At 38.3% G+C, this 22,198-nt stretch overlaps 1 protein-coding gene across 2 annotated transcripts in view; it reads right to left on the bottom strand.

Moving 5' to 3' along the window:
* Nucleotides 1-255: 255 nt before the first annotated feature.
* fras1 (Fraser extracellular matrix complex subunit 1) overlaps nt 256-22,198 on the bottom strand; it is a 266,684-nt gene continuing 244,741 nt past the window's right edge. For both annotated transcript variants that reach the window (XM_023343256.1, XM_023343255.1), the window contains 22 exons: nt 20,286-20,445; nt 19,428-19,596; nt 18,512-18,758; nt 17,147-17,491; nt 16,883-17,043; nt 16,134-16,281; nt 15,862-16,067; nt 15,629-15,785; nt 14,820-15,020; nt 14,558-14,745; nt 13,006-13,281; nt 12,382-12,614; nt 11,512-11,672; nt 10,283-10,497; nt 9,064-9,214; nt 8,791-8,898; nt 7,523-7,682; nt 7,004-7,120; nt 5,884-6,050; nt 4,286-4,491; nt 2,767-2,913; nt 256-1,544 (listed from right to left, as the gene is read on the bottom strand). In XM_023343256.1, the coding sequence (XP_023199024.1) occupies nt 975-1,544; nt 2,767-2,913; nt 4,286-4,491; nt 5,884-6,050; nt 7,004-7,120; nt 7,523-7,682; nt 8,791-8,898; nt 9,064-9,214; nt 10,283-10,497; nt 11,512-11,672; nt 12,382-12,614; nt 13,006-13,281; nt 14,558-14,745; nt 14,820-15,020; nt 15,629-15,785; nt 15,862-16,067; nt 16,134-16,281; nt 16,883-17,043; nt 17,147-17,491; nt 18,512-18,758; nt 19,428-19,596; nt 20,286-20,445 (4,493 nt within the window). In that variant the 3' untranslated portion in view covers nt 256-974. The remainder of the gene's footprint in view (nt 1,545-2,766; nt 2,914-4,285; nt 4,492-5,883; nt 6,051-7,003; nt 7,121-7,522; nt 7,683-8,790; nt 8,899-9,063; nt 9,215-10,282; nt 10,498-11,511; nt 11,673-12,381; nt 12,615-13,005; nt 13,282-14,557; nt 14,746-14,819; nt 15,021-15,628; nt 15,786-15,861; nt 16,068-16,133; nt 16,282-16,882; nt 17,044-17,146; nt 17,492-18,511; nt 18,759-19,427; nt 19,597-20,285; nt 20,446-22,198) is intronic.

A 22,198-nucleotide genomic window follows, 5' to 3' on the forward strand; every position in this document is an offset into this window, starting at 1 on the left:
AATTTTCAGTTTAGAAAATACCAATTTTGATGCTGTTTTGTTGTCCTTCGTCAGTAGCTGCATTTCTGTTACAAATGTGTGCAAAACATTGTCAATATTCTTCTAATTTAGAAAAAAAAAATTATTTTGCAACACTGTTTCCATTACATCAGAAACACAATTAAAATCACACCTGAATAAGTTTGTTCACACATTAAGTTATTAAAAAACATGACGCTCAATTATCCTTCAACCACTTCCTGTCATCTTCTTTGTAGTTTTTGCCAGTAGTAACATCTGGCTGTTGATCACATGACTCGTAGTGATTCGAAGAACATGTTTTTGTTATGGTTTTACGAAATACACATTTTGATAAGGCCGGGAAAAAAATGACCTGAGCACCAAACTTACTGAAAACTAGCTTTTTAAAAATTGGTGTGCTTTCATTAGGCAGATTTATTTTCAAGATGTCAAATTGAAAACTCAAAAGATGTCATTGAAAAGATGTCATCTTGGAAATCTCTCGGAATTTGACATTCCGAGAGATTTTTCTTTTAATTGCTGTATTTTGATTAAGCAAATTTATTTTCAAAATGTCGGGTCAATGGAAACAGAGATATTGACCATAAAAATGCGCAATTGTTTAACAAATAGTTTTTTTTTGGCTGTATCTAAATTGGTTTACCTTGCAATACTGCAATGGCAACACTTTCTTCGCATGGAAAAAGTCACATGATCAACAACCGGATGTTTCCACTGGTGAAAACCAAGAGGAAGACGACGACAGGATGTAGTTGGAGAGTCATGCGTGGCATGTTTATCTGATGACTTGTCTCGATAAGAAACTTATTCTCGTGTGATTTTAACTGCGTTTCACATTTAACAGAAACACTGCCACTGCGTAATTGTGTTTTTTTTTGGTATTAGTGGAATATTGACAAAGTTTTGCTCACATTTGTGACAGAAAAGAAGCCAACGGAAACGCAGCGAGTGTTTCAGACCTCAGTGCCGTCGCCGAGGTTGTTGTGGATTTTGACCTCCAGGTTGACCTGCTTCACTTTGCCGTTTGTCTCCTGGTTGCGGTTGATGTTGACGTTCCTCACGGTGCAGTGCTTTGTGCCGAAGTTCTTCTCCACGCACTTGTCCATGCACACCTCCACCTTGGTGTTGAGCGGATACTCCTCGTAGGCCTTCGGAGTCTTCGTCACCTTCTTGGCCGACCGCCTACAGCGGCGAAACAGGAAGCAGGAAGCAAGCAGCGCCAGCACCAGCAGGGTGATGGCGGCCACGCCCCCGCCCACGGAGCTGCCCACGTGGGCGTTGAAGGTGGCGGAGGGGCCGGCCTCCAGGCGCAGCGACTTCATGTTGGTGCCGTTCTTCACCTGGTCGCCCTCGTTGTCGTAGATGAGCGACTCGTCGAGCGTCAGACGCCCGCTGCGGTCCACCAGGTCGCGTTTTGAGCGGCTCACCTGATACGTCAGCGAGCGCTGAATCCTGGGGCTGTAGCTAGACTCTGGGCCGATGACGTAGATCACCTGCAGGTACCACTGGTGGCCCGCCTCCACCTGTCAGAGAGGTCATTTATTTATTAGTTTATTTAGCTGAAATGTTGTACGTTAATTCACTTTCTGACAAGGACAAGTTTTTCTGTTTTTATTGAATTAAGCTTGGGTTAATAATGGAGTATTGAGCAAAAACGCATCCATGTACTGGATTTAAAGATCAAATTTCCACTAACATGCAGCAACTTTTTACAATAAAAATAACAAAAACTACTGCAGAATTAGCATTAGACTAAGAGAATGGTGTTTTTTGAAATTACAAAAATGAAGTTCTAATAGTACGAGAATAAACTCATACTATTACCAGAATAAAGTAGTAAAATGTAAAGACACAGTCACATTAACAGAAAAAAGTCAAAATAATACAAGAATAAGGTTCTAATATTATCAGAATAAACTCATCAGAAAAAAGTAGTAATAATAAAAAAATTATACCATAATAATAAGGAATATTAATAATACTCAAAATTAACTAAATTATAGTGGTATTAATATGACATAGTATTCTTATAAAATTACCACTATAATAATACTCATAAAATAACCAAAATAAAGTCATAATAACGAGAATAAAGTTGTAAAAATAAAACTTTACTTTGCTATCACTGTGAGTTTATTCTAGTATTATTATGACTTTATTTTCATATTTTACACTATTCTAATAAAAGTCATAATAATGAAAAAATAAAATAATTTTACCAAAATAAAATCAGAATAATATGACACTATTTTGGTAAAACATAGTTGTAATATTAAACATATGAGTTTATTCTCATATTTTTCTGACTCTATTCTTACAAAAGAGTCGTAATATAATGAAAATAAACTCATATTACCAGAATGAAGTAGTAAGATTAAAGTCATAATAGTACTAGAATGAAGTAACATTAATACAAGTATAAAGTAGTAATTTTGTGAAAACTCCTACTCACAGAGATTCCACTGTGTTAAAACTGGGAATATTGAGCATCTGGTGACGCTGGGTATCTGTTTTAAAAACTAAGAAATACTCAATCATTTAACAAATTATTATCATTAGCAGGACCTTGAAGCGATTGTAAAAATTACTGAGTTTATTTCAAAGAAAGAACCACATGGACTTACCAATCAGGTCATATCAGATCTTAACACAACATTTTCTTGTAATTTTATAATTTCTTCCTCTAATATTATGACTACATTCTCGTAATATTATACATTACATCAAAAACAGGAATTCACTGACCTTGTAAAGAGCGTCGACCTTCATGGTGAAGCCGTCGACGCCCGGCATGGCCGCCACGGCCTGCAGCTCTGGGACGTCGGAGGCAAAATCTGCCTCGAACGGAACGTCGTGAAAAAACTTGTGGCATACGTCCGGCTGTTTACGATCCTGATCCAATCAGAGCAGATCAAAACAGAATAATAAACATTTTAAAACTAAAATGGTCGCTTTAATTTTTAAACCAGTGGCACTCTCAGAAAATGTCAGGAGCTGTGGGCACCTTGGTCCCCCCACTTGGGGGCGTCCCTGTTTTAAATTCAAAAGTAAATACCTGGTTTTTAATGAAAAAAACTAAGAGAACTACAGCAGAAAACCTTATGGTAGTTAGAATATCATCTGGATGACAAACCACTGCCAAACCCAGTTTGTCCAGTGTGTACTGGTTTGGCTGTTAGAAAGCTGTTAAACTGGAAAGTTTTCTTTGAGCATTTTGCTGGGAAAGAAAAATCAGGATGACTTGAAATAATATTAGCAGAAGACTTGCAAAAAAATAAGTTACAAAAAAATTTAAATTATTATGCCTGAGAAAAATACCCAGAAACCTAGCAGCAGCCTCAGGCTTGTTGTTTGTTGTTCTTTAGATGGGCAGAAACAGATTTTGTTGTGCTTCTGTACGATGGCTATAAAGGTTGATTCTGAATACTTCAAAGTAACACTGTTATATATTTAAATTGTCCAAGGAGGGCAGAGTTCTCAAAAATTGTACTCATGTAAAAGCAGCACTACTTCATCATATTTTACTCCACTAAAAGCAAAAAGTAGCCGTCCAAGGAATTAGTCAAGTAAGAGTAAAAAGGTATGTGGTAAAATGTTTACTCAAGTTCTGAGTCACTGATCAAATTATCGATCATTTAAGTATGTAAAAATTACATTATCAGATGAACCAAAATATAAAGTTATGTGGCAATTTTGGTATTTAAATGACAAAAATTACAATAATTCATATAATTAACAAAAAATAACAAAATCAGGCAAAAAATCTGATTCTTTCAATAAAAAACTTCAGAATATTTAACAAAAACTGCAGGTGTGTGTGTCTGTGTCTGGTGAATTTTTGGTTAAAACATGATTGTTTTTCATTCAGTGAAGGAGAGAATCCAGACATTTTACTCCAGTAACAGTAGAAATACGTCATAATAAAATGACTCAAGTAAAAGTAAAAAGTACAGCGTAGTAAAAATATTTGTAAAAGTACATTTTTTTTCAAAAAAAGTTATTCAAGTAAATGTAATTGAACTTGTAACTAGATACTAAACAATTCTGTAAACTGTTTGTATTTCATGGTTACAACCACAAATATATGTGTGGAATAAACGAAACTCTCAGAAGGGCAGATGACATAAATTAACTAACTTTCAGAGGGATGTGTTACAATGAGTCAAGTAGGTGAGAGAAATGTATAAAAAAACAATAATAAAAAAAACAATAAACCCAAAATATTCATAAAAACCAAACAGTTTAGATGAAAGTTTGTGTTTACCAGCAGCAGGAAGCGATGTTTGAGATGTTTGTTGGGTTGGATGCAGCCGTACTGCGGCCCCTCGTTGTACAGGGTCCCAGTGGGATCGAAGAAGGGAACGTAGCCGTCCCGCCCCGTGCACAGGTAAACCTTCTCCAGCTGCAGCTTGTATGCTGAGTTCAGGTTCTGCTCCGGGTTCCACAGCACTCTGCCGTACAGAGTCTGACCTGCAGGGGGCAGCGAGTGGACCAGAGAGGAGTTAAACGGTTTAAGTAAGCTGTTTCACTGCATGTGATAAAACAAATACTTCCAGTGAGATTTTTTATTTGTTTTTGTAATTATAATTGTAAATAATATACAATACAGACCAACAGTTTGGACACACCTTTCTAATTCAATGGGTTTTCTTTATTTTCATGACTATTTATAAGGCAAGAAATCCCACTTATTAACCTGACAGGGCAGGTTGACCTATGAAGTGAAAACCATTTCAGGTAACTACCCCTTGAAGCTCATCAAGAAAATGCAGAGTGTGCAAATCAGTAATCACAGCAAAAGGTTGCTACTTTGAAGAAACTAGAATATAAGGGGTATTTTCAGTTGTTTTACACTTTTTTGTTTAGTGCATATTTCCACATGTGTTATTCATAGTTTTGATGCCTTCAGTGTGAATCTACAATGTCAATAGTCATGAAAATAAAGGAAACTCATTGAATTAAAAGGTGTGTCCAAACTTTTGGTCTGTACTGTATATCGTGATAGACATGTGATAAATATTAATATAGAATACATCTCAATATTGAATATATAGAATATTCACTGAACTCCGATACAGAACCGCACAGCATTCTGGGGGACGTAGGCAGAGGAAACCCGTTAGCTAGCTAAGCAAAGTTGGCGGAATCAACTAACTCACTCACTCTTTGGTTACCTAGCAACAACCTGCTGGGTAACAAGCAATTTCAAGTTCCTCCCCCCAAACTTCAGTTACCTAGCAACAACCTGTTGAGTAACTGGCGCAGCAGCAGTTTAATATTTTGCATCATAACTTATTTAAAAATAAAAAACAACAGCGTGGATTGAAAAACTGAATAAAACAGGAAACGTCACTAAACCAGCCTGGCAACATTTATTGATATTGACTGATATGAAATGGTTATATAATGATATGTTTTCTGCCATATCGTCCAGCCCTAAAAGATAGTATATTATTTGAGAAGAATATTAAGAAATTAAGATAAAAACAGTTTAACTGCATTTTGCCAGACTGCTTCTGAGAAAATAAATGAATAAATCAAATGTATGTGCTCCTCTACAATAATCAAAATATAGGTAAAAATAGAGTGATAAATTTGTGTTTCTCATGAAGACGTGATTAACGCCATACGTTTTTAATTTTTATTAAAAAAAAGAAAAACTTCAGATTTTTTATAACTCAATTACTGTCAAATTGACAGCTTTGGCCCAATTAAATAATTTCTGGATTCAGTGATTTAAATATTCAGTGACAGCTATAAAATTAAGATATTTATCAGATCCTATTTATATTACAGCATCCTTGGAAGCTAAATATGAAAAACATGGACTAGCATGAAGGATGGGTTATTTTTGACTCCTACCCATGGAGAAGGCTCCCTTGTAATCCATCTCAGCCATGGAGACGTCGGCGGAGGCCGGATCCAGCAGGAAAACCTTCTCGTTGTTGCACAGCTGGAACTCCGTGTTGAGGGAGTAAACAACCGGAACGGGCCGGTTGGTCTGCTGGAAGGCGATCGGAACAAGGAACCTGTTGGAGTAGAAAAAAAGTGTTCAGGATACAACTGAATGTTGGTAACACAGGGTTTCTGCAGGTTTCACCACCACAAATTAAAGGTTTTTTAAGACCACTGTGAATTAAATTTAAGACCTGTATCACCACAGAAACGCACAAAAGAAAACTGCATATTTTACATTGTAATAGTGCCAAGTTTTTTATATGGGTCAACAACAGACCCGTATAACAGACAACAACAGATGTTCGTGGCGAAGACGAACGTTGTCCAGCCAACTGGTGATAAGTTCACACTTTCACTTGATTTACCTCAAAAAAGCTAGCTAGCAAGGACATATTAGCAGCTAGATAGCGGTAGCCTCAACCACCTTAAGTCACAGAACGGAGTGGCTATAAAGTTACACTTCGTCATGATAGATGCAAAAAAGCTAACTAGGTTATAATTAACATCTAGTTAGCTCAACCAACTCAAGTCACACAAGGATATGGTGATAAATTTACACTTTCTCAAGATAAGTGCAAAAAACCAAGGTACCCGGATAGTAAGGATATATTAGCAGCTAGTTAGCGGTAGCTCAACCAACTCAAGTCACAAGAGAACATTGCAATAAATTGACACTTTGTCATGATAGACACAAAAAACTAGCCAGCTAGTTAGCAAGGATACATTAGCAGCTAGTTAGCAGTAGCCTCAACCAACTCAAGTCACAGAACAGATGGAAGATGTCTGTGCAAGCCTCAAACATTTGCTTGATATAAAAGTCCAGCAAGAAAAATAAACTACATAGAAAATACAAAATTAAATAATTGACAAAATTTAAGACATGCGATTAACGATTTTAAAGGCCAACTTACATTTCTTCATGGATTTAAGATATTTTAAGGCCTTAATTTTAGAACCATAATTTTGAGACTTTTTAAGGACATGCTGTAATATCTCCTAGATTTCCAGAATCTGTGGGCCGTACTTCTCTGGAGCGTGAGCCGTGCAGGACAGAGGTTTATCTCCCGGGTCGATCCAGGGCTGGGTCGGCTGAACGGTGCACGGGATCAAGAAGACAGTGTACTCCCCAGAGTAGTCCTTCCTGCAGAATATGCAAAGAATATTAGATGCTCACAAAGGAACCAAGATGAGAAAATCTACAGAGACGAACGTGAAGCTTGTTAAGTCAATCAAGAAATGTTAAAAACATCCTGAGAGAAAATGAAAGATATGCTTATCCCACATACACTGCAAAAACATAAAATCTGTCTAGTTTTTAGTGCGAGGACACTTGAAATGAGATAAAACTAACTTAAAAGTTACTTGTAAGTTAGTTTTGTTTTATTTCAAATGTACTATAATATTTGTAGTAGGAACTGGACCAAAAATACTTGGTAATATCTTGTGTTTTTACAGTGTTGTGCATTTAAATGAATAATACCCTCCATTCTGCATTAGATTGTTTCTTCTGTGTGTTTTTCAGATTTAGGTAAAGTGTTCCCACCTGCTGTAGGAGCTGGTGGCCCTCCACAGCTGATACGGTGAATCGAAGGTCTGCGCGCTCCACAGAAGCTGCATGTCAAACTCGATGCCCCCCAGGTGGTCGGGGGCCATCAGGTGAGATTTGTGACCCGGCAGAGTGTGGTGATCCAGAACAAACTGACCTGAAGGAAAGTAAGAAAGAAAATGTATATAAGACTTTCACTAACAAAACACCAGCAGGTTTCATTTAATACATGTTTTTTAAATTTTCTTTTAATTACACATTGAAAGAATTAGATATCAAGTAATACTATACATTGTACTATACATTGTATAATTATAAAATTCAGTACAATGTGTAACATATCACAACCTACAGAAACGTCTCTATGAGCCATAGTCCAAAACCAACAGAAAGTCGGCCATTTTATCTCTTTTACCTACATTGTAACTGTGAACTCTTCCTACAGGTTTTGACATGGAAACTTCAAAATCTCTCAGTAAAGACTTGAGACATTGGAGACCACAAGTTATCAAAAGCTTTTTGTTGCACCAAAGCTTATGGGTGTGGCCAAGCCTCAAAATCTGACCATTCACCATAAAAGGTGGAATAAATTCCCCATATAGTTTCACAGATGTGTGAGACATTCTTTGTGACCTAGAAATGTTTAATGTTTAACATATTCTCATGGTAAATTGGTGACATCACCATTGCCCCGCCCCCTTACAACAGTAAGTCTTTTATTTTGCTGCTGGTTGTCTTTCTTTTACACTGTGAAGAAGAATTTTCTAGCTGGAAGGTCAAATTTCAGCACACCCTTTAAGATTTCAAGCCCTACTTGTACTAATATGAACTAAAGGCGATTTGGAAAATTTGGCGAAAGCGCCACCTAGTGGGAGAATGCAGGAAAGGTGTGAGAGCATTGACGACAACGACGGGGTGGCAGTGCCGAAGTGGCACTGAGTTGTGAGGGTCGCCCAATGCTGCATGCAAGTTTAATTCATTTCTATGCTCAGAGCACAGAATTAGACTGAATAGATCTGCCCTTAATGATCAGGCACATTGTTACTGATACCAAAGATATAATTATTTTCAATAACTGAAAATAATACAGATATTAATATCAGATCGGTGCATCTCTAAACGTGATAATCCCAAAGGACATAAAACAGGTTTTTACTACTTCATCACGTTTATTTTTCTCTTAATTCGGGAGATTTTGTAGGAGAAAATGTAAAACAGAAATCTGAGCTGCTTTGCAGAGTGTTTCTCTGTTGCTGTGAACCGACCTCTGAATTTGGCATGAGTTTTGAACTCAATCACAAGCCGGCCGTCCTCTCTGATAAAGATCCTGATGATCTGCAGTCTGGCTGAAAGGACGCTGTCAGTCTGGATCCCTGCAGACAGGAAAACAACAGAAGTTAAGAACCAAGGTGCAACCCTTATCACAATAACCGCTCTCTCAGTTATCTGATGTTAAACGGTTTTAATTTCCGTTCCGGAGGCTGAGGCATAAAGAGAATTGATTAGGAGGGATTTTTTTTTCTGGGTTTAGCCCCGACCTGTCCTCCAGAGCACCGTGTCGTAGAAGAAGGAGAACTCCATCTCGGTGTGATGCTCCAGAGAGGCCCAGCCTCTAGGCGCCGTCACGTAGATGTAGGAGACGTAGAGAGGAACCTGCACAGTCAGGAAGGACTGAGCCGAGTCCCGAACCTGAAAAAACAAACAAAAAACAGCAAAAGTGTGTCTTTTAATTCTGTTTCTCCACTTCCAGGCTATGAGCTCATGTACAGGGTTTCTACACTGTCTAATAAAGTTTGGAATTTGATTTAAAGATGACCTATTATGTTTCCTTGAGCAGGTTAGGATAGTTCTATAGATGGCCTACAACACATTTACACATTTTTTTTAACAATATCATTCTTATCTAATGGGACTTTAGGCTGTTTTAGGGCATCTTGTCACTTTAAATCGAAAAAATCTGCTGCTGGCCACACTTACATTGGCACGAGAAAATGGCTGCAAAATGATGTGCAATTATACAAACGTACATCTTTCAAAAGCATTAGTGGAGCCTTCTGCACAACCAATAAAAATGCAGCAGGTGGTTTCTGGATGGAAGGTTGACAACAAAACACTTGTGTTTCCAGCAGCCATTGTACAGCACATACAGCAGTAAAACCAGCTGTGCTTAGCTTGGCTGGGGTTGCTAGGTAATGATGCAGTGCACGTCAAATGTGATTTAACAATCGGGAGGTTTTTGAAATGGCTCACTTTCCAGGCAACAAAAACATTAACTTACTGACACAAACAGATTGGTGAGTCTTTTTAAGTGCTTGGGCTGTTTTTGGAAACAGCAGAGACACAAACAGAGGAACAGAAATATGCAAAAAGTGAATTTTGCATCATTTGTCCCCTTTTGAGAACTATCTGAATAAAAATGGAAGAAGAAAACAGAGTCCACCATCCTTCCATTTATCCATTAATTGAACTGACTGAGCAAACTGAAGTTGTGTTGTTTTTAGATGTTTGGCAAAGCTGTGAAGCTATTGGTGTATTTTAGTAATCTGTACTGGTTCTGAATTATCCAATAAATTTGTAATTCAGTACAATTTATGTCTGGATTTAAAAAGAGAAATAGAGATTTCAAGCATATTCAGCAATGCTTTTCTTGATTGGGTCGGTAGTAAACCTCAGATATCTGTACCGGTATCAGAAGCGTAAAAAGAGGATCGGTCCATTCCTAACCCCACATCTAGAACAAAGTGATGCTTGACCCACCTGGAAATCAGCGGTGACGGAGCCGCCGCAGACGTCGATGAGCTCGGTCATGTCGTAGTAGGCGTCAAAGGTCCAGATGCAGCTCTTCAGGTTCAGGTGCTTGTAGAGCTGGATGCTCTTGGCCTCTCGGACGTTGGGGTTAAACTGGTAGGGGCGGTCATAGCCTGGACCAAGAGAGATGCTGTCGTAGGAAATGTCATCCAGGAAGCCGGACTCTGTGGGTAGAACAGTGATTCTGCTTTAAACCAGAGGATTAGGAGGGAGGATGGTACATTTTAACAAATTAAACTCTGAAATGCCTCTAAACAGGTTTTGTTTTTCCCACAGTAAAATTCAAATAAATATTCTTCACGGTAAGTAAGTTAAAAAAAAATACAAATACTGCAAAGACACAAGATCTTACCAAGTATTTCTGGTTGAGTTTACAGTGCATATATCTTAGTATTAAGACAAAACTAACTTACAAGTAATTTTTCATCAAGATAAATGAGTTTTAGGTCAACAATTCCTTAAAATTGGGAAAGAAGTTCTGGTTCTATTGGCAGACAAGTTTTTTCTTGTTTTAAGTGAAATAATCTGCCAATGTAACCCGTATTATTTCATCAATATTACACAATTATTTACTGAAAACAAGCTCATAGTTTTTGCATAAATGTTACTTGTAATTTAGTTTATTCTTATTTCAAGTGTATTAAGATATTTTTACTGGACATTAAATCACAAATACTTGGTAAGATTTTGTGTTTTTACAGTGAATTAACTAAAGATAGTTTCAAATCATTATTTTATATAATTTATATAGTAATCAACCACATTCCTTTATTTTTAACAAACATAATCTGTTTGTTTTTATTTTATTTTTATTTTTTAATTCTTGGATTATAATATCTACATTTCTTATAATAAACCACATACATATAACTTAGGTTAAACAAAGGTAAAGCCTGTGTGGCTTTTTCTTCTGTCTGTATATGTCTTTTGTTTGTGAAAATAAAAATGGAATATATAAATTCATAAAAAAGAAGATTAAGTAGAACTATAACAGGTGTAGCATTATAAGGATATATAGATTAGCTACGTAATAGATTGAGTCAATAAATTTTGGTTATGATGTACAAACTAAAGTCAGGTGGCATTCTTTCTTAATGTTTTTGGAAATCAAGGACTTTCCAAACCTTGAAAACACCTAATTAAAATGTAGTAATTTTCCTGAACAGAGTCTGACTGACCAGAAATGCCCTGCAGCTCTTTGATGGCGACCAGGTTGGAGCAGACATGCTGCTGCCTGTAGATCGACTCCGACAACAGGAAGTGCAGGTTATGCAGCGGCATGGTGGACACAAGCGGCAGCATGCCGTCCTGATGTGGAATCTGCACCGAGATGTGGATGCTGAACATGGAGGAAAATAAAAAGAAAACAAAGCAGAATGGTGATTTTTTTTTTTTAGAAAAATCAATAATTGTTTTTGTGTAGCACATTTCCGCAACAATTCAGTTCAAACTGCTTTACAACAATTGAAACATTATATTTTTATTACACATCAAACATGGAGAAGCTGAATGCTGCTTCTCCAGAACCAGAAGATCTGAGAGGTCTGGAAGGTTGACACAACAGCAGATCCGTTCAGTGATTTATAAACTAACAGTATTTTAAAGTTTATTCTCGGAGCTACAGGGAGCCAGGGTAGGGACTTTAAAACTGGGTGATGTGCTCTATCTTCCTGGTTTTAGTCAGAACAACAGCAGCAGCGTTCTGGACCAGCTGCAGCTTTCAGACCTGTGAAGACACAGTTGCACTAATCAATGCGGCTAAAGATAAACACATGAATGAGTTTCTTTAGATCTTCCTGGTTTATTAATCTTTTAATCCTGGAAATGTTATACAAGTGACAGAAATCCGACTTTGTAATTGTTTTTATGTGGCTCTGAAGGTTAACACCCAGATTTTAGGCCTGATCTCTAGTTTCCAGCTGTAGTAACTGAAGCAGTGTGTTGACTCTAGGTCGTTAGTTTTGTTTCTGTTCAGCTGGAGAAAGTTGTGACTGGATGGGTTCGTAGTCACCTGGTGACATCGTAACTGTTTATCAGTGAGTACGAACCGGTTGGGGTGCTCTTTGTGCTTCACATCCAGGTATTTAAGCGCGGCGACAAAGGACTGGGCCTGGAAGCCTCTGGCTGTTCCCGTGGTAACGGGGGTGTGGCAGATGGAGCTGTCCGTGCCGATGGTGATGATGTTGCTCCGCAGCGGCGTTCCCAGGTGGCCGGCTTTATCCCGGGCCTGAGCCACACAGCGGACGTGGAAGCGACGGCTGAAGTAAATGCTGTCCAGAACCTGAGGGGAACCACACAAAGTAGGTTTAAGAGAAAAAATGGAGGCCTCCTAGTCTTTCTGACCACTCCAACATGCTCCTTAGTAGCTGTCAAACAACAGCCTAAATACCTACGAATGGATAGAAATGAATGGACAAGTTTCTCTAAATCTAGATGGGATATTAGTTCTTTAATCCTGAAAATATTCTTTAGGTGATAGAAGGCTGACTTTGTTATCCTCTTTAAGTGTCTGTTGCCGTTGTTTGTTCCATAAAGACTGAACACTAAATGCGCACCAAAGACATCTGAAGCTCTGTTATAATTGGCAGAAGCTTTCGCCACCTAACGGGGGTTGAACTGACCTGGATTGTAACCTTATTTTTGACTAAGTGCAGTGAACCATCAGGCCTCACCATGTGGTTGACGCTGGTGTACGGCGTTGTGTCCGTCACCGTCTCAAACGGAGAGCGTGCTCCGCTGGAGTCGGTGGGAGCCGCCACCTCCCAGGAGTAGTGAACCTGTGTCTGGTTGATTCCCGCCTCCTCACAGTGCTCCTTCACCACGGAGTACGTCGGGTAGTGAGGGTCACAGGGGGTCACGCAGACCAGAGGGTAGCCAGGAGAGGGAGTTTTCTTGCTGCCTTCTTTGGTCACCTCCTGGACGTGATTGTAGTCGGCTAGTGAAACCACCTGAGGAGGCGGGAAGACTCATTTTAATGCTCCAACTTTGGAAATGTGTTAAAGGAGTGACCAATTATGCTAAAAATTCAAATTTTTATGTTTTTGTACCTCCATTGGGTCTCTACAGCTTCTAAAAACAACCCAAGCACTTAAAAAAAAACGCCCCGCCTTTTTCTTGGCAATAAGTGAATATTTTTTGGTGTCTGTTTCAAAACCCACCAGACGTCCCGTTACCTAGCAACCCATGCAGAGATCCAGCCCATTTGGTCATTTGTTTTTACCGCTGTATGCGCTGTACAATGGCTGCTGGACTGCAAAAACACAAAATCTTACGAAGTTTATTTGGTTTAGTTTCTAATGCAAATATCTTAATACACCTGAAATAAGACAAAACTAACTTACAAGTAACTTTGCTGCAAGAATTATGAGCTCGTTTTAAGAAAATAATTCCTTTATATTGGAAATAAATATTAGTTCCATTGGCAGATTATTTCACTTATAGCAAAACATTTTCCTTGTTATTAGTGAATTAAGCTGCCAGTGAAACTGGTGCTTTTTCATCTGTATTAGGGAAATATTAAGTTAAAACTAGGTTTTGTACTTCCATTTGGGTTTCTATTACTTCTAAAAACTTCAACTGGTCTTAATAAACCAGTAGCTGTTTTTTGGTTAAAAAGTTAATGATTTTGGGTTTCTAGAAAATAAAAAATCTCCCAATTGTTAAGTCAGATTTGACACGCACTACCCTGTTACCTAGCGACCCAAGCTGAGCTCCATCACTGAGCAGGATTACTATTGCAACAACACATTATCAGTAGGGTCTAACCTGTCCAATGGCTGGTTGTATAATGGCTGTACAACCAGTCAATGTACAGCTGGTTTTACCACTGTACAATGGCTGCTGGAAAAGACAAGTGTTTTGCTGTTGACTTAACATCCAGAAACCACTTGCTGCATTCTTGTTGGTTGTGCAGGAGGCTCTGCTATTGCTTTTCAAAGATGTGTAGTTGCATAATTGTACATCTTTTTGCAGTCATTTTCACGTGCGAGTGGAAACGTTGAGTTGAGGGGCGTGGCCAGCAGCAGCAGCTTATTTGGATTTTAAGTGACAAGAGGCCCTAAAACATCTCATTCTGAACTGATCAGACTAGAATCTCATTATCTAAGAAATATTGTGAGAATAAAATGTAGTAGACATGTTTTGTATGCCCATAAACCTATCCTGGCCTGTTCAAGGAAGCATAAAACCTTTAAAGAAGAGATGCTTCTAAGAGGTTTTTCTTACTATAGGTGGGGCAGGGAGGATGAGGCTCCCTGCAGCCTCCTGGTCCAGAATCGTCACAGTCGCCGTGGTGATTTCACCAAGCACGGCCTCCACCGGATCATCAGGACCAAGCACCAGGGAGAAGGATTCATGCCACTCTCGGTCTTCATTAGACAGAATCTCCACCTTGAACATGATGTGGTCCATTCCTTTAAAGCAACAAATAGAGTCAGCGATATTTAATCACACACGGGAAGCTACATCAGAGGTTCTCTCCACCCACCAGGCGTGAACTTCAGGACTCGACTGTTGGGATTGTAGTCCACTCCAGACTGGGCCGATCCGTCCCTGGTGCTGCAGCGGATCTTGGAGGTTCGGTCCAGGTCGCCGTGGCGGATCACCTTGATGGTGAGCGCCTCGACGCCGTCTGGACCGGGAGGCTCTCTGACCTGGTAGGACGCCTGTTCGAACTCGATGGTGGGAGCTGGAGGAGCAGAAGAAGTTGGGACGCGCGCGCAATATGTCAGCTTTAACATCGGTACCGCGATTAATCTGATTGATCTTTTCAGCCCTAATCACAATTAATACCTATCCATAACTTTGTGTGCTTAAAATGTACATTTGCATATTTTCAAAAAAATGTTGAAGAAAATGTTTTATTGTCTCTACCAAAAATGTCTGAAGATTTAGTTGTCCAGGTTTTAAAACTTAAGAGTTCGTGGCTGATCTGTTGATTATTTTTCCAACTAACCAATTAATAATTGGGTAGCAAAAGGTGGTTAATAGGAGATTTTTTTTTTTTACAGGATTTGAAATAGGTGAAGCTAAAAGTGCAACTTGAGGAGTTCTGGGTAGAACATCTTTACAGGTAAAGATTTTTTAATCTTAATTCTGAAATGTATATATTTTTGAACAGTTTTGGCTTTAAATGTATTGTTCTTTCAGCAATCAGCCTTTTTTTGAGTCTGTATAATCTAGTTAATGATTATTTGATTACTAATTTAGTGGGCGATTATTTCACTAACCAATTAATCGGAATTTATTTCATTAACCGTTTCAGCCATTAATTGAGTGTATTCAGGGTGCGTTTACCATCCTCATCGTTAGTGATGGTGATCGTCACGATGTCATTGGCTCCAATCATTGCTCCGCTCCAGTGGTCACCCTGCGGCGTTCCAAGATGGAGCTGGAATTCCTCCTCAGGCTCGAAAACAGAGTCGTCGTTGATGTGAACTGTGCAGTTCTTCACCTGATGGACCAACGAAGATTTAATCCCACAAACACAACAAACAGGATTAGACACAATGTCTGGGTCAACACGTTACCTTCTCTCCTTTGAGAAAAGTCATTCGGGATTCATCAGCGTTCCTCCTCTCCACAAAGTCATCCATCACCATGGCAGACATGGTCCGAGTGAAACAACGCACCGACGACTTGAAGGACAGGTCTCCGGTCCGGATGACGGGGACATGGAGGACGGTGTCTTTCTCCTTCACGGTGTACGAGGTTTTGCCAAACTGCATGGTAGGAACTGAGAGCAGCAGCTGGTTTTAGTGATCGACCCAAAGCAACACGGTGCGGATGGTTCGGTACGTACTGTCCTGGAAGGTGTCGGTGATGACGATGTTGGCTTCGTAAGGTTCCTGAAGGACCGCCCCCTGCGGAGAACTGAGGAAGATAACGAAGGACTCCGGACCTTCAATGGACGGGTTCTGAATGTCGTCCATGATGGTCAAACTGCAGGTCTAAAAATCAAAAAACAGAGGAAGGTTTTTAAATAATCAGAGTTGGGTGGTAACTAGTTACATTTACTCAATTACATTTACTTGAATTACTTTAAAAAAATAAATAGTATTTTCACTATGGTGTACTTTTTACTAGAGTAATGTTATTATAAAGTATTTCCACTCTTACTTGAGTAAAATTTCTGGATTTTCTACCCACTGAATGAAGAACAAACATGTTTTAACCAAAACTTCACCAGATACAGACACACATCAGCAGTTTTTGTTCAAGTTTAATAAGGTTTTGTGACAGAAACTGATTAGGAAAAACTTTCTTTTGTCCTGATTTTGTTATTTGTTGTTACTTATATACAGTATATTATTGTCATTTTGGTCTTTAAAATATCAACTTATCAAACTATCACTAAAAATTACCTCTTCACAGACCAACATATAAAGGTAAGTGGAAATTTAGGTATTTTATGGACCAAAATGGAAATATTCCATACAATAAAAGCAGCAAAATCAGACAAAAGATCATTTTTCTAAATCAATTTCTTTCAATAAAACTAGTTACTACCCAACTCTGACCACCACCAGGAAGTGAGGTGTGTGTTGGTACCTCCTCAGTTTTTCCAGGTTTGAACTCCACCTTCTTGGAGCTGGGGATGTAGTCGACTCCTGGAATGGCTGATGGCGGATCCAGAGGTCTGGTAGCGCACCACACAGACGTCACAGAGGACAGGTCACTTCCCTGGCGCAACACCGGTATCTCTATGGTTCCTGGAGAGAAGAGATCCCAGCAAACCCGGGTCAAGAACACAACCAGATTCACCCGACAGAGAAACCGAACACATTCATCTGGATGTAAGAATGAGGTTCACACCAGCATCTTCACTGAACGTAAAGGTCGCATTTCCAAGAGTCACAGTCGATGCGTCGTTGGGTCCGTCGATGACGACCTTGGCTGACGACACGTCGCCCATGCGGGCGTTGTCGGAGGCGTCCGACAGCACCAGCTCGAACTCCTCGGACAGTTCGTACTCGCTGTCGTCGATGAGCTTCACGTCGCAGGTGGACATGCTGACGCCGGGCCCAAAGATGACGCGGTTGTCGCTGCTCATGCCGCGGCTCTTGTAGTCGGAGCCGGACTCCAGGGCGTGGAGGCTGCTGCCCTTCGCCGACTTGGAGACGGTGTAGCAGAGAGCCGACACGGTGCTGGAGGCGTCGCCTGCGTGAAAAGGTCCAAGGCAGATCAAACATGGATGACGTGAAACGAAGGAGCAACAATCTGACAATATCTGTCACTTTACCAGAAAAAACAAAAGCAGATTCATAATTCGTATATTATAGTAGAATGTTTTTTTATTTGGTACTGTATTTAATTTCTAGAGAGAAGCAACAAGGAGAATACACACTCAAATATTTAAATATTTGGTTTGCAAACCAAATTTTTAGCTCAAAATTAAACTTAGTTGAGCTAAACTAAATATTTAGCTCAGAATTAAACTTTTAACTAAATATTTAGTTTGAAAACTAAATATTAATTTCTCAACTGGTTCCCAACTACACTATTTGGGATATTTAGTTTTTATTTATTTTGCAAACTAAATATTTACTTCCCAACTAAATGTTTACTTCTTAGCTAAATATATGGCTCCAAATGAAATATCAATTTAACTAAACATTTAGTTTGAAGTTAAATTTCTATATTACAAAATACATATTTTCCAAACTAAACATTTAATTTTCAAACTAAATCTTTATTTTCTAAACTAAATATTTAGCTCCAATATATATATTTAGTAAGATGAAATATTTAGTACCAAATAAAATATTTATTTTCCAAAATATTAATTTTTGAAGCTAAACATTTAATTTCAAACTAAATATTCATTTTTAAAACAAGTTATTTAGCCCCAAATTAAATATTTAGCCTGACTAAATATGTATTTCCAAGCTAAACATTTACTGTTCAAACTAAATATTTAGCTTGACATCTAAACATTTAGCAAGCAGGCTAATTATTTAGCTTGATATTCTCTTCCACCTGCTCCCCCATTTTCAACTAATATTACAATATCATCTGCAAACGTCATGATCCAAAGTGATGTAAACGTACAAAAGCAAAACTCAGAATCCAAAGTTTAAAACCATCAGAAGGAAAATCGCCCCAAAAATAATGAGTTGACAGATTTAGCTACCCGTCTAACTAAATCATGAAATCAATCATTGTTCTTGCTTTCTCTACCTTTCCTCTCGATGGGGGCGCTGAAGAAGCCGCTGCTTTCGTTGACGTGGTAAGTCTTCTTGTCAAACTGCAGAGTTGGCTCGTCCTCTGTGTCGTTGATGTTGACGACGGCGCGCGTGTTTGCCCCGAGCAGCGCGTACACCGGCATGCTGAGCTCCACGTGGAAGCTCTGAATCCCCTCAAACACCTTGTCGTCGTTGATCACTATGGTGCAAACCTTGGTGTCTTCGCGTTCGTCAAACTGGACCTGGAGAACCCAGAAGGGGTTTTTTAAAAAAGATGTAGAACAGGGGTGTCTAAAGCTTGGCCTGCGGGCCATTTGTGGCTGTTTAAGTGATTTTTTGTGGCCCTTAACTGCCATTCGAGAATGATACAAACTTTTTATTTTTTGGGGGTGAAATAATTACCAATATAATTTTCTTACAGTTAAAAATATTTATGTATTTGTCTCTTTATAACCAAACTGTTATAATCAGCAGAACTCAGCGTATTTACAGACTTTTACTGTAAAACCAACTTTGCTGTACATAAGAGAGCTATTATTTAATTTATTAAACTTGGATAAATATAACAAGTGTTTTGAAAGAGAGAAACTTGAATATTTTTCTGATAACATAATACATTTGCTCAATCAAGCCCAAAAGAATTAGAAAACTAAATGACATATTTACTGTATTATATTTTCTGTATTTACTCAATACAGAAAATGAGTAAAATCATTTTAAAGTTTTGGATCTACAATGAAAAAAAATCACACAACTCTAATTGTTTGATTATATTTTAATGTTTCTATTTATTCATAATTTTTTTGGCCTGCGAATACTATTGACTTGTCAATTTTGACCCACATGAACAAAAAGTTTGATGCCCTGGATGTAGATATAAATCTGTGCGTTTGGTTCCTTCGACAGCGTACCTGTCCGGCGTATTCCACGTAGTCCTGGTGTTCGGGTCGAGTTCCGGTGCTGCTGGTGGAAACGGCGCTGCCCTGTTCGGTGCGGCAGAGGACGATGGCGTACTGGTTGAGGTTTCCACTTCGCTTCACCGTCACGGCTACGGTTCCGGCTTTCTCGCTCACGTTGTAGCTGAGGGCAAATCAGAGGGACGGAGACGTTATTCTACATTTTCACTACAAAAACACAAAATCTTACCAAGTAAATTTGGTTTAGTTTCTAGAGCAGATATCTATCTTGGTGCACTTGAAATGAGAGAAAAACAGCTTCCAGGTGACATTTTGGCAAGATATAGGAGTTTGTTTTAAGCAAATAATTCCTTAATACTGATGAAAAAGAACTAGTTCCACTGGCAGATTGTCTCACTTATAACGAACCGATTCCCAGCTTCTGAATGGTTTCCATGGTTTCAATCTTACAGATTAGTTTCTGCAGCCAGAATTATTGTTGTTTTTATAAAATTGTGAACTCAAACGTAATTATTGCACTTGGATGACTTCAACCTTCTCACAAAAGATTTAAATTTAGGATTAGGAAACAAAACATCAGATGTGAAGTTACAATTCTGAACAAAAATATTACACAAAAAAAACCCTCCACACTAATAAATAATGTTTTTTGGCACTGCTGCCAGTGAATCTAGTACTTTTTAATCAATTTTACAGAATTATTCACTTAAAACAAGATCCTATATCATCCTGAAAAGTCACTTGGAAGTTACTTTTTTCTTAGTTCATGTGCACTAAGATATTATCACTTAAAATGTTTGGTAATATTTTGTGTTTTTACAGCGTGTTTGTCTTTTTTCAGTGATGCAGTACCTCTTGTGCTCAAAGCTGATCAGAGACCACTGGATGTGGAAGACGTTGTCGCTGACCACGTTGGGTTTGCTGTCTTTCACCAGAAACTTGAAGGTGTCCATGGTTTCCTGGATGTTCTCCTGACGCAGCAGGTAGCGGATGAGACCCAGATTTATTTCAGCTGGAACACAGAAAGATGAGAAAACTAACATTTTGGAGTATTTTTAGGTTACAAAGGAGGTGGAGGAGAACTAAATACCCAATCCTGCACCGATAAAGAAGATATCAGAAGATTTTTATTTTTGTTTGTGTTTTCTGCTTGAACTCTTGGATTATATCAGTGTGGATAACTTTAGGATCAAACTGAACAAATGTAAGAGTTTGACTCTTATAACAAGAAAAACAAATAATTTCATGATGGTAGGTTGATTTTTGAAATAATAAATCCTTAAAGTTTGAGAAGTGACTAATTTCTGAGGCTGTTGCTTTTAATTTCATGCTTTTACTGGACAGAAAAAGAAGCAAAAATATTGTGACTGCTTAACTTCCTAATTCTTCCTAATTCAAATATCTGAAAAATCTGCAAATAGCAGCTAATTTGGCTCCATTTCTTTCTTGGCAGGTATTTCTGGCTTCAGTATGAAAATGGAACTAACTTTGCATTTCCTCCAAAATAATTACTTTATAATTTGCCTCCTCTGGCTTTTTTCCATCACTTGCAATCCAAATGAGTAAGAATATCTTTGCTGGCTGATATTTTCTGCTCACCGATTCCTCCCAAAGGAGGTTGGAGAAAATATAAAACCTTAACTAACGGCGAATGAAGATGCATAAACACTAAAATGACCTTCAGGACGCCGAGGGCAACATGCAGCTGGAAAAAAACAACACAAACACACACACCAGTATGTAAATATTTTACACCAGAAATCCTTTTCACCTTATTCACCAACAATTATTCTTGCCTAGAGGAGATTATTTACTCATTTGATGTTTCTTATCATCAGAAGTGCTTTTCTGTCCTCGGAGCTGAACACTGGAGTTTCTTTCCGGCCTGAAGGATCAACATCTCATAATAAAAACAGGCTGACACTGATTCCAGGCTGCAGCCTGAAGCTGAACATGACACAAACTCTGAATAAGAACCCTGCTGATTGAAAGTCAAAATTAACTGGCTAAACATGGAAACCTGGAGGAAAGACGCAGCTGAAGAGCATCTGAAGTCCTGAACAGAGAGTAAATCCTCTGAAAGTCCTGCATGAAGAACCACACAGTAAATAAACAGTAAAGTATCAGGATATTAACTTACAACTCAAACTAAGGATGATTTCACTCTGTGACAGGCCTGGACAGAAGGGGGCAGCAATAAAACATGAAACTGTAGTAAATCAATGGAGCTTTTATTATCTGCGCACTGCAAAAACACGAAATATTACCGAGTATGTCTGATCTATTTCCTAATTCAAATACCTAATAAGACAAAACGAACATATAAGTAAGTTTTCAGTAAGAAATAGGATGTTTTTTTAAAGTAAATAATTCCTTAAAATTTGTTCCATTGACAGATTATTTCACCTATCATATAAAAAAAATGTCTTGTTATAAGTAAAATAATCTGCCAGTTAAAATCAATATTAAGGAATTATTTACTTAAACAAGCTTTTATATCTTGCTAAGAAAGCTACTTATAAGTTAGTTTTGTATGATTCCAAGAGTACTAGATAAGATTGTTCGTTTTTTCAGTATGTTTGAAGGTTTTTTATTTATTTAATTGGTAAAACTTTATTTGACGGGTTGTGAATAAGACTGTCATGACGCCGTCATAAACATGACATAACACCTGTCATGAACATGAGTAAGTCTTCATGAATATTTATGACTGTTGTCATAAAGTGTCATTTGGTAAATCATGACACTTTTAATACAAAGTTGAC

This window comes from Xiphophorus maculatus, chromosome 12 (assembly GCF_002775205.1).
Source record: "Xiphophorus maculatus strain JP 163 A chromosome 12, X_maculatus-5.0-male, whole genome shotgun sequence".
Lineage (NCBI taxonomy): Eukaryota > Metazoa > Chordata > Actinopteri > Cyprinodontiformes > Poeciliidae > Xiphophorus > Xiphophorus maculatus.